This window comes from Clarias gariepinus, chromosome 15 (assembly GCF_024256425.1).
Source record: "Clarias gariepinus isolate MV-2021 ecotype Netherlands chromosome 15, CGAR_prim_01v2, whole genome shotgun sequence".
In the NCBI taxonomy this organism is placed as follows: domain Eukaryota; kingdom Metazoa; phylum Chordata; class Actinopteri; order Siluriformes; family Clariidae; genus Clarias; species Clarias gariepinus.
In genome coordinates this window covers 29,762,335-29,774,842 of record NC_071114.1, presented here as the reverse complement: position 1 = coordinate 29,774,842, position 12,508 = coordinate 29,762,335, and the positions used below count along the sequence as shown (strand labels likewise).

At 39.7% G+C, this 12,508-nt stretch overlaps 1 protein-coding gene across 1 annotated transcript in view; it reads left to right on the top strand.

Moving 5' to 3' along the window:
• phlpp2 (PH domain and leucine rich repeat protein phosphatase 2) overlaps nucleotides 1–12,508 on the top strand; it is a 47,780-nt gene that overhangs the window by 9,677 nt on the left and 25,595 nt on the right. The window contains exons 4-5 of the mRNA XM_053513748.1: nucleotides 6,715–6,905; nucleotides 8,383–8,508. Of these exons, the coding sequence (XP_053369723.1) occupies nucleotides 6,715–6,905; nucleotides 8,383–8,508 (317 nt within the window). The remainder of the gene's footprint in view (nucleotides 1–6,714; nucleotides 6,906–8,382; nucleotides 8,509–12,508) is intronic.

The following is a 12,508-nucleotide window of genomic DNA, read 5'->3' as shown; positions in this document are numbered from 1 at the left end:
TTGAACCATGTTGACATGGTCATGCTTCAAACAGGAAGTGTGACATAATTACACTTTACAGCAGCGTGTTACAGCAAGACTCAAAGTTCACATGTCAAAGTTTAGTAAAGTGGCATTATAACAAGTCTTAGTGCTTGGACACACTAATTACTTCACTAAATCATCATATTCATTGTGTATTTATCATCATCATCATCATCATCATCAATACATTTTTTAACACTGGTTCAGTCCCTGCTTCTGTCCCTCATCGGTTTGTTCCCGAGCCTTATGAGTCTTAGTTTTTTCACAGCACAAGTTTATCATCTATCGGTCCTCGTCTTTACCTGAGTGAGCATCAGCTTCAGCATCAGCAGCATCAGTGTGACTCACGGCTCGGCTCTGAGGAGAGAAGGAGAGAGAACATCGAACACACTCCCGGAGTGTGATTCTCACCAGTTTATCACACAAACGTGTGGAAATTCCCTGCAGCCTCAGCTGGGGCCTCGTGGCTTGTGCTGGTACCTGGGAATTCCCTTTCAAACACACACACAGCGAAATACGGCTAAACCGCGACCAAGCGGCGAGCACGGCCTACGCCACAACTTCCAGTAATACAGCTCAGCCGTTGCAGGCCTTCCACTCTCATTGCTAATGCCTCCTTATTTCATAGGGCGCCATTTATTTTGCACTAACTGCATGGCTGGTCTTGTTTGCATATCGCCGCAATTCTTCATACACGATTCTCAGTGATATTTTGGTTTTCATTGAAATCGTTGTCCCTTTATGCAAGATTGTCAGGACTAGCTTAGGTTTTTTAAGACTTTGCACTACTGATTGGAAGGTTGTAGGTTCAAATCCCAGCACCACCAAGTTGCCACTGTTGAGCCCTTAACCCTCAACTGCTCAGATGTACAGTAAGGTAAAAATGTAAGTCGCTCTGGATAAGGACGTCTGCCGAATGATGTAAATGGATGTGCAGCTAAATGGGCGGGGCATTGTTGAAGGCAGAGCATTCTGTGGACCCTAATGTGCATGTGACTCCGCCCCTTTAGAGCTGGCTCAGTGATGGATGGAAGGAGGAGGAGTGCATGGGCTTAATGTGTGTGACGCAGCTTATTAGGATGATGTGTGCTCAGACCCAGGAGACACACACACACACACACACACACACACACACACTTAAGAACACCCTGTACACCTCTACTGATCCTCTTAAAGCAGTTTTAGTTTGAGATAAAAAGGAGAACTCAGTATATGTGATGTTCTGTCATAATACCCAGATTGAAAATGTGTGTGTGTGTGTGTGTGTGCTGAGTCAGTGATCAGAGAAAGAATTTTTAGCCTGATCTCTGTCAAGTATTTTTTTTTGTCCTGTCCCTCCCCAACACATTTCACATCATCATCAGCTAGGGGGCGGGGCTTATCCTATTGCTCATAACTATCAACCAATCAGAGCGCAGGATTCAACAGCGGGGTTGTGTATGAAAATGTTATGAACAGCTTAATAAGTTGACTTATGGTGATGAGTTTAATAAACAGGAAGGTGCTGTGTGTGTGTGTGTGTGTGTGTGTGTGTGTGTGTGTGTGTGTGTGTGTGTGTGTAAAATGGGTGGAGGGGGTCAGTCGGTGCAGCTGTCGCTCCCGGGGGAAGTGAGACTGAAGCTGGCTGGTGTTTATCCAGGGCTCTGACAGCCGCCCTGTCGGAAATAAATCATCTTTATCCCTGGCTTCGGCCGTTTAATGAGATATTGATCTTACAGAGCGTCAAGAGTAAATGAAAACGAAATAGAGGGTGTGTGTGTGTGTGTGTGTGTGTGTGTGTGTGTGTGAGAGAGCGAGAGGAAGTCTACGGCCTGAAGGTGTTACTCTTGGACCGATGTTTTGGTGCCTGAGCGACTGCAGACGGTCTCCCCTGTCTGGACGCGATGCCTAACCGAGACTTCATCATCATTAGAGCAGACGAGACTTTCATCACTGTTTGTCTGGTGCAGCTTTTTTATCTCATCTATACGATCCACCTCATTAACCAGAGTCCAGTTTGGGGCTGTTTTTTTATTTTACTTTTATTTTTTTATTTATAAAGGCAGATTAAACCTCATTATTGCGATTTGTACGTTCTTAAAGAGGAACAAATGAGGTTTATTTTGCAGTTATTTCAAGTGCATGACTTTAAAGGTCCCATGTATTGCAATTTCTTTAATAAGTGAACACGGATTGCAGAACTCCCTGAAAATGTGTGTGTGTGTGTGTGTGTTCCTGTTAAAGCTGAAATACCCCTTAGGCCGTGTTTTAAAACGTAGGTTGCGTGGACAGAAATATAAAAATAGGGAAAAAAAGGAGAAAATCTACATTTCTAAAATATCTGGCTACGTGTGGACATGGCCTTAGATAATACATTATTTTATAATGTATTATTTTTATTTTTATTTTTTACCTCCTTTTCCTTAATTTTGTTAAATTTTAAACCCTTAAAATTTTTATCCTGAGAACGTAATTGTAGCTCGTTCCTTATAACAAACAAGCGCAGCATTTAAACAATACAAAATAACTTTAAATACAAGAATTGAACTTAAAATAAAATTAAACACAAAGCTACATCGTTACTGAGTTATATCGTATTTATGTCCTTCGCCATAATTTATTTGTAAACAAGCTTAGCAAATAATTCACTCCTACCACATGGGATAAAAAGTGTAACTAGTTCAAAGTGCGCCACCTGTAGGATTATAAAGAAACGACGACGTTTTACCGCCTCAAAACGCCTCCAAGTCTCAAAACTCAACTCGACAGTGAGCGCGCGGGTTGTGTGGCTGTGAGCACGCGGGTGAGCATGCAGGTGTACGCGTGATTTTTAACTAATTAGCGCTCGCGGTGTTGTGAGACTGGTGTAAGCGTTTAATGAGTGGGTTTGAGACTAATTCGCTGACAGAATTTGGAAAAAAGGCAGATCGGAGGCTTTTAACATGTGATTTATGATAGTGTAACGCTATAAAAATGCGTTTTTGTTGCGCTGCTCAGAAGCTTCTGCTTTGGCCGACTGAAATCCAGCCAGTTCTGGTCCCTGGCCGATGACCTGTTCATCTCTATTATAAATAAAAAAATAGTTTTTTTTAAAAAAAATTGATTTTGGAGTCAGCGTCATGACTCAGCACACAAAAGAATCTCGGGTTCACTTTTGTCCCCGTCTCTCTCTATTATTTTATATCTCAAGCTCCTCTTATTTCACTTCTCCTTAAAACACATAATTTCAGTGTTTATGTAAATGACCTGCTGAGCCACGCCCTTCCAGAGAACAGCAGAGCTCAGCAACAAGCCGAGGGAGATGCTGTGTCTTTATGAGGTCACTGAAGTGGATTGTTTAAACCTCGGCCAATACAAACACAGAAAAAGCAGAAAAAGCTATTTTTTTTGGTGTGTTGTTGTCTAGAACAAAGAAAAAGTACATTTTGTACTGAGGGACTGGGTGTGATCGTACTCAGGCACGATACAAAGCAGCCGCTCCTAATGTGAAATAGAGCCGTGCGACTGAATCTTTTAGTCTTTTGTTCACCGATTCGATTAATTGAAGCTTTGGGTTGGTTTTTGATTCACATATTTTAAATGATTTTTTTTATGTTTCTACTGTTAAGTTTTTGGGCTGTTGGTAGAAGAAATACACCACCTACTGGACTGGAGGGTGGAGCAGATCGGGGGAAAAAGATAGATAACATATAAAAATAATCATTTCACTGTATATCATACTGTATATGGTTGCATACAAGACAAAGAAAATTTGAAATCAACAGCAAAAGTTACGCTGGAATTCCAATGCATATTAGATACTTTGAATAGTTTCTAATATTTTAAAACCTGTATGAAATAAAGCTGCTTGAAAGCAGGCAGTAAACAACAGAAATCACAATTTTCCGATTCCAATTTAGCGGAATCCTGTTGCTCTGACTCCTCCATCGACCCAGCGTGTGTGCTTTCTAAACAAAAGATGCTCGGCTGCACATCGAGCCGTGCTTCGATCCTCTCCTACGAGGCTCCTTCGGGTTTCTGAGGCCAAAGAGAGAGAGAGGAGGTAAGAAGCGTCAGGTCTCAGGAGGGAAAACATAAACACTTAATGAAAGATGAGAGGGGAGGAAAGTTACGTACGTCCTTTAGACTTCGCTTGAGCGGTTATTATCCCGAGTGTTTGCTCTGTGCCGGTTCTGGGACTCGCACCGGAGTCCGACGTGTCCTTCAGGGTTCCTGTATCGCAGCCAGCAGCGTCTCCTTAATCAGGTTGAGGGAGGTGAGTTTAATGTGGCCAAAGCCTGACATCCATCAGACTGACTGCATCTGGGGAGGATGAGCTCAGGGCTTTGAGCATCAGCCAGCGGTCGCCGTGTGTGTGTGTCAGTGTGAGGGATTATAGGGCCGGTTCAAGGCTTTGAGGATTATATATGACTTCCTTATATCATGACGTTCTAAAGCTGGATTCTGATCGGTTAAATGCATTAATTGTGTTTATGTACTTGAAGTCACTCGTATTAATATGTGATTGTTTCCATAGTAACAGCTCACTCACAGGGACCCGAATGATATGTGCTTGTAACCAGTGATCTGTAAGGAGGTGTGTAATTGATTAAAATGGAGAAAAATCTGTTCAGTTTTGAATCGCTATTCTTTTGATTCACGTCTCGCCAAAATCGATTTTTAAATGATTTAATACATTTATAACAGAGATGCATCAGTTGATCAGCCAGTGACTGAAAGTGTCTGGTTTCGGCTTGATCAGACATGACCGATCAGTGTTGGTCATAACCGATTATTTTACAGAGTGCACGAGAATCCGAATCGTGCAACGGAAATGCACTTTTTGGAGTTACGATATAAAAAAATTGCACACATTAAAAAAAAAACTGTCTCAAAACACCATGAACGCTTATTAGTCTTGTTAGATGCCGCGCGCGGCCACGTGCTCAGAACCGCTCAACAAACACTCAAGACTTTGGAGGCGGTAAAATGTTGCCATTTCTTAATAATCCTACAGGTGGCGCTCTCTAAATTATTCCCACACTGGCATCGCGTGTGGTAGGAGTGAACTAGATGATAAGTTTGTTTAGAAATAATATTTATGGCGGATGAAAGAGATACGTGCTGCTCAGTAACAGTGTAGCGTTTTGTTTATGTTTGTTTGATGTTAAATGTTAAACTCTTGTTGTTGAAGTTACTAATGAATGTTGCTACGAATGGGCTACGTTTCATTATTTCTCACTTAATTCAGTTGTGAAGCTGTGAAATAAAGCTAAGGTTATAACAGCTTTTTATTTTTAAAGCTTCAAAGTCTCAAAATTGTAACAAAATCTGAAAAAACAGTAATATTGATTCTGGATATTTATAAAATCGTGACACTTACATAAACACAATGTATATCAAATCGACACCCGGGTATCGTGATGTCGTTACTGACATTTAATGGAAGGAGTCTCCAGTGTCAGGGGGAGCATTACCGCTGCTCTCACAGAGTAACGTGAGTGGAAGCGCAAACGCACTTGTTGTGTGGACACTCTTTAATGATAAAACTTATGATAAATGGATAAAAAGCCAATATTTAAAACAAACAAACAAATAAATAAATGTTTACTCAATGGTAGATTGCTGCGGTATAAGAAGAATAAAACACTTTCAAACAACAAAACTTCATCACAGCAACTGGTTTTTGATTAGTTTCCCATAACTGAATGACACGTGCATGTTTTCCATTTTATTTACAGTGGAACCTCGGATTACGAGTAACGGGGTTTGCGAGTGTTCCGCAAGACGAGCAAAGATTTTCAATAAATTTTGACTCGAAAAACGAGCATTGTCTTGCTAATTTTTCCGATAAAACAGTCTCTTCGTTAATGTGTGTGTGTGTGTGTTTATTTTTACTTTATATTTTGTATTAATTATTTTTATGTGTTTATTTTCTTGGGAAAATAATTTGAGTTTCCATTATTACTTATGGGAAAATTCAATTTGGTTTACGAGTGTTTTGGAATACGAGCCCGCTCCCGGAACGAATTATGCTCGTAATCCAAGGTTCCACTGTATTTATTCTTAAAAAAAAAGTATTAATTTCTTACATGTATTCAATCAGTGCAGTTTAAGTGGTGAGATAAAGTTTTGGTGCTAAAGCACTGACAGCTTTGTGTGTGCATGTGTGTGTGTGTGTGTGTGTGTGTGTGTGTGTGTGTAAAGACACATGTCGAACAGTATGAGATACTGTATGAGACAAATATACAAAAACCTCTTAAATTACCCAGCTGGGTTTGTGAACCCAGTGACCGAGTAGTGTGTGTGTTTGTGTGTGTGTGTGTGTATGTGTGTGTGCGTGTGTGTGTTTGTGTATATGAGATTTTGAACTAACCAGTACATGTGACATCATTTTCTGGCGGATATTTCTTTATTATTTCTGCCTGAACTGTATGACACATATGGGCCTAATTAGCACACGGTGTGTGTGTGTGTGTGTGTGTGTGTGTTTGTGTCTGTGTGTGTGTGTGAGTGATATTGTGACAGCTGTCACTCAGTAGGACTCTGTGTTACACTCTTAATCATATTATTTTGTTGTGTGTGTGTGTGTGAGGGATATTGTGACAGCTGTTGCTCAGTAGGGGATTGGTTGTTAAACACTTGATCATTGTATTTAGTAATCTTTATTCATGTTATGTCATATAATCCTTTTATTGATGTGTGTGTGTGTGTGTGTGTGTGTGTAAACAGAGCGGCCAGTAAATGCTGACCAGCAGGACCGGACCCTCCTGAAGGGCGTGTTCAGTGTGCGCAAGGGCAAAACGCAGCTCCACAAGTGGGCGGAGCGACAGGTGATCCTGTGCGGGACGTGTCTCATCGTGGCGTCGGTGAAGGACAGTCTGACGGGGAAGATGCACATCCTGCCTCTGGTTGGCGGGAAGGTGAGTGTGAGACGCCTGTCTTCTGTCCCTTCACCCGGGGTCTCTCTGTAAGAACTGGGCCACAGCTGGGGCGTCCAAACACAGCTGTGGACGGGGGGTGTCCGGCGAAGACGAGATGAGCACGGAGGACAGCGTTCCATTAGCAAACATTCAGAGTCTGTGGAATTATTATAAAGCTGGAGGGTTACGATACCAGACAATATCAGCACTGCACATAGTTTCACGAGTATCGATACTTCGGTAATCTAAGAAAAATAAATATCCGAGATAATGTTTTGTTTTTTTTCTGTGCCATGTTATTGTTGTCACTTTTTATGGAATGTTCAACATCTGGAATCGCTCCTTTCAGAATAATCTACTTCATATAAATTTAATTTAATGTCTTTCTCAGGAAATGTAATTAAAATTACAATAAATTATTATTCTACTGGGTCTAAATACACTGCTGTGTGTGTGTGTGTGTGTGACTGTCCAGATAATGAAATGGACTTAAATAGGATGATGTATCATGAGTTCTCGACCCAGAATATTTAAGTCAATATATTAAACAAAATTATTTCCAATACCCGTTTGGATTGCGTAAGTATTCACCCCCGTTTCTGTAAACCCCTGAATTAGTGAATTAGGCCATGTACACACCACCAGGCTCAAGTGATGCATCAGATTTTTTTTTTTTACCCTAATGTGGCACAAATCTGAATCTTTACATCTGTCTGAACGCATAAATCTGATGTTTTTTAGATCGGACCTGCGACACTTTTGTATTCCGTTTTGGATCAGATACATCTCTGATACACGGCCATGAATTAGAACAGAATAGAAATTTGACAGATGCATCCAGAGATCCACACGCATCCGTCAGATAAAAGTCAATTGTAATTATGAACATGAATAGGTTTGACATTTAAATCTAATCTGAACAAAAAAAAATCGTAATTGAACAATGTGTCTTGTAATGTGTAGCCTTAAACAGTTAGTTAGAGGACAAACAACAAGCATTATGTAGAATAAAAAGCCATGAAAGGGAAGTTTTGGAAAATATCAGTCAAGGTTTGGTTATGTAAAAAAACAAAAAAAAAACAAAAGCGATCCCAAATGTTGAACAGTTGAAAGTGACAATAAATCTGGGATTAAAAACATGGCACAGGGTCAAGAGGTCAAGGGTAACTCTAAAGGAGACATAATTTCCAGAACAGAAAGGTCAAGGTCCAGAAAGCTGAAAGAAATTCTGTTTAGAGTTTTCTAGACTGACATGTGGAGATTAAAGTCTGGTGAGACCAAGCGGTTGAGGGAAACCCAACACCGCTGCACCGCATGAGAACCTTCTCACAGTGAAGCATGGTGGTGGGAGCATCACGTTCAGTCTCTGGGTTGGTTTTCGTGGTCTACATCTCACAGTGATTCGAACGCCTGCAACAGTGTATAATACTATAACACAAACCTGGGACGCTTTTAAACACGCTTTGTCCATGTGCAGGTGGAGGAAGTGAAGAGGAGGCTGCACTGCCTGATGTTCAGCTCAGCCGGACCTCAGGCTCACACCTACTACGTTAACTTCGACACGCTGGCTGAGTATCAGCGCTGGCATCGGCAGGCCTCCAAAGTAAGAACCAGATTTTTTATTTTTTATTTTTTTATCCAATTGGGTCATTTATCAGGCTTTATAAACTATACAACTACTCAGCTTTTAAACACATTCTGTCTCGCTAGTTAAAAAAAAGCGCATAGCTATAGCATAACACGTTAAGTTACAGCTTTTTAAAAATAGTTTAATACAATGAAATCACACAAGACATATATAATAAAGTATTCATTTAATAAAATGAAAAGTCTTTTTATATGTAAACATTCTAATATGCCAGGAAAATAGCCCGATTCTTTTTTCCCTCTCTGTTTATTACAGGAGATCAGATCAAAGTGTTATTATTATTATTATTATTATTATTATTATTATTATTATTAATGCAATGTCTGATTCCGATCCAATATTGGACTGATATCGATTCTGGATATTCTTACTTGTAAAATTTTATATTCAGTACTATACAGAAGTCTTAGCCACCAATTTTTTAGTTTTGTACAAATTTTGTTATTTATGTTTATTTTATGACTTCATTATGTCAGTACAAAAAACAATCCAAACATTTGTATTCCAGCAACAAAATTTAATTTTGCAGGAAAATATCTGTAGAACAGAAGAGAAAGCAGAATATTATGTAAAAGGGCACTTTTCAAAAAAAAAAAAAAAGAAAGCTTTTGGGTTCTATCGGCCTAAAAGCGTCCTCTCTGGTTCTGCAGGATGTCCAGTAAAACTAAACAGCTCATTTCCTTATAAAACTGCACAAATTGTACCTGAGACTATTTTTAGGCAAAGCCTCGTCACACCGATTATTGACTCATCAACTACTGTTTATTGCTTTTTTATAGTATTTTTTGGAATGTAGAAACTTTTTTAGAAGACACCTTCGCTTTACAACACAGTTTACGTAGATTTTTTAATCTACACATTTCAGATCAGATTTTATTAGTCCTGTGTGTTTGCACCGGACATAACCCATAACCCATAACCCATCATTCCCTGAGCAACACCAGTGGGATGTTCCAGAAAAGATGTGTTCATGTGATTATTATGGTCTCTTCAGACCTCTAGGTTTGCGTTCTCCCTGGACTCCGGAGCAACAATCCCGTATACGTTTCCTCTGGACTCCACCCACTCCACCTTTCACGTGTCTAGATTTATGGAGCTTTGTTGCATAAGAGGAAAATGATGTATGAGGAATTCAGCTGTGAGTCAAATGACCAGATCTCAGATATGGTTCAGATATAGATCCTTATTTGAATGTGAGCGGTGTCTCACTGGCAGGTTGGAGCAGAAGCATTCACCTCTATGATGCCTTAATGCTTGGAGATGTCCCTGGGGTGCTCTTAGTGTCGAGAAAGACATGAGACAGTGTCCTAACGACTGCTCTTCAAATGTGGAAGAAAAAATGACACAGTGCCATAAAGGTTCCTCGTCCATGCAAGAGTAAGAATAAATACCCTCTAGAAGCCATCAAGTCCTCTTCTACTGGGATTCGAGCCCATGCCCACTGGTGTCTCTGTCAGATGTAAAAAACAAAAATACTTACATTTAAATACTTAGATTTACTTGTATTATAAACGTGCAGTGTTGGAATTAAGACATTCATGACAAAATGTTAGAGGAAACAGATTATAGAGTTTTATAATATCTCGAACTTTAACATCTAACAAACGTTACATTAAAAAAAATTTTTCGAAACGGACAGGTACTGCATGCATTGGCTGGGTAGTATGGGGCGTGGCAACCCAGAAAATTCTTAGGATTATGACATTTTCTTAGAATTTCCCCTTAACTTTAGGACTAAATCCTAGTAAAGATAAAAATGATTCACTAAACATCTTCACCCTAAAAACAGCTCCTAAGGTAAAAGTTGTTAAGAGTAGAGAGGAGGACTTTTTATAGTAGATTAAAAAACTATTTAATTAGCTTTTTTTTTTTTTAAATATCTTTAAGATATTTAGCCTATAACAGGACCTTTGCATTAAGCAGCCTGTATTCATGATTATACAATTTTGTTTTATACAAACATTATGATTTAACTGTCTGTTCTATGATTATGAGGTCAGAGGTTATTTTTTATCAACCAATCACAGTCCTTGAATTGCTGCGTCATCCCTAGCAACGGGGGTCGACCACACCTGCTCACTAAGATAAAGGTTTTTGTACTTTCCTTACTCAGAGTTACTCTGAGAGGTTTCCTAAATCACTTTTAGTCTAGGACTCCCAGCTAGGACTTTTTAGGCTAAGATAGGAGCTCTCTGAGAGAACTCTAAGAAGCTTTGTGAATACGGGCCCAGATCCGAAAAGCAACGTCCTAGAGCCTTAGCCGCCTGAGCCACCCCTCCCACAGCTTGTGTTTAATGTATTCTTGTAAAAGTAGCTCGAGCTCTTGGTTTGAGAACTTTGGTTTTATTTAAACTTCTATCTAGAAGCTTTTTATAATGAAACTTGCCGTTCAGCACCTGGTGATGTTTCCTCAGTCAGCTTATTATCCGCGTTAAACGTGTCGTTATCACATGATTATGGGAAGCCGTAAGGGGCAAACTTGGTCATTATTATGATTAAAAAAAAAAAAAAGTAATGCATTAAAATTAATGAACAGTTTTAAAGGACCAGGTGGATGTACATTGATGAATGTAATAAATAAAATGTAAGTGAGGAATACAGAAGGAGACATGCTCTAGATTTAGTGTTTAAAAACAAAACTTAATAGTTTTTTAATGACATACAATAACAATAATAACATGTACAGCAAGTAATAATGTATGTTATCCCCCTAAAGGCAGACTCGTCAGACAAATAAGCCTATGTGGCGTCTGTAACGTCACGCCACGTCTCTTTTGGCTAGGTAAGGGAACCAGGCCGTGAGCGCTCGAGCACACACACACACACACACACACACACACAGGGCCAGTGTGAGGAGGAGAATTGTTTAATATGATGAGAGACGAACTCAAACCTGAGACGTCTGACACGCAGCTGACGACTGGAGATCTTATCTCGCCTCTCCGCTCCAGTCAAAGAGCGTCTTTATACAGCAGCAACACACAACCGACAGCAGTGCACGGTCTGCGCTAAGTCCGCCATACGCACACACACACACACACACACACACACACACACACACACACACACACACACACACACGCCCTCTTTATTTCTCACGACTTCTTAAGTAGTTTACTGTGTAATCCGACTGTAGTTGCCATAATAATACTGAAGGAGTTTTGTTGTCCATAACAGTTCGTGGAAACCGGAGTCAGAAAGACTCCGACTGTCTCACTGTAAACCGTCTGCTTCTCACTAGCCTGTCTCACATACTGCAGGTGTGTATGGAGATCTGCCCAGGAGGACTGGCTCCACACAGAGACTTTTGTACAAGACATGATATGGGTCATGATATAAAATTAAGGAGAACTGAAACTGCGGGAAACATTTCAAAACCCCGAAAGGTTCATTTGCTTTAAAAAATAAATGAATAAATACTATAAAGGGGTAAATGTTTGTGAAATGTATCATTTTAGGTTATGCAAAAAAATGCAGGTCGTTTCATTCAGTTCCGTAAAGTTTGTTTTTAATATAATAATTAAAATAAATAAATAAAAACACTATGAATGTCATGATTCTAGTGATATTATATCCAGTGGGAATCAGCAGGGATCGCCCGATACGATATAAACATGAGGCCTCGCTGCTGGTCCGATTTGTATTGTGATACTGTAAGAATTAGGATAAATATCACAACTTAGCAATTAGTTTCTCCCACCACAAACGATGCTGTGCTGTGTGAGGATAATATAGGAAGTGCAACATGTTACCACCTCGAATGCAATCATATAAAATTTAAAATGGAGTCAGTGTAGCGATACAAGAGTTGTTAAACCAAAGAATAATGATACGTAACTGAATCTGTTTTTTTTTTCCTGTTTCTATTTATATCCATATTATATGGTCGTGTCGCTTCCTGCCACACGGGAAACACTGTGCAATCTGTTTCCATAAATGATGTAGAAAAATTTTG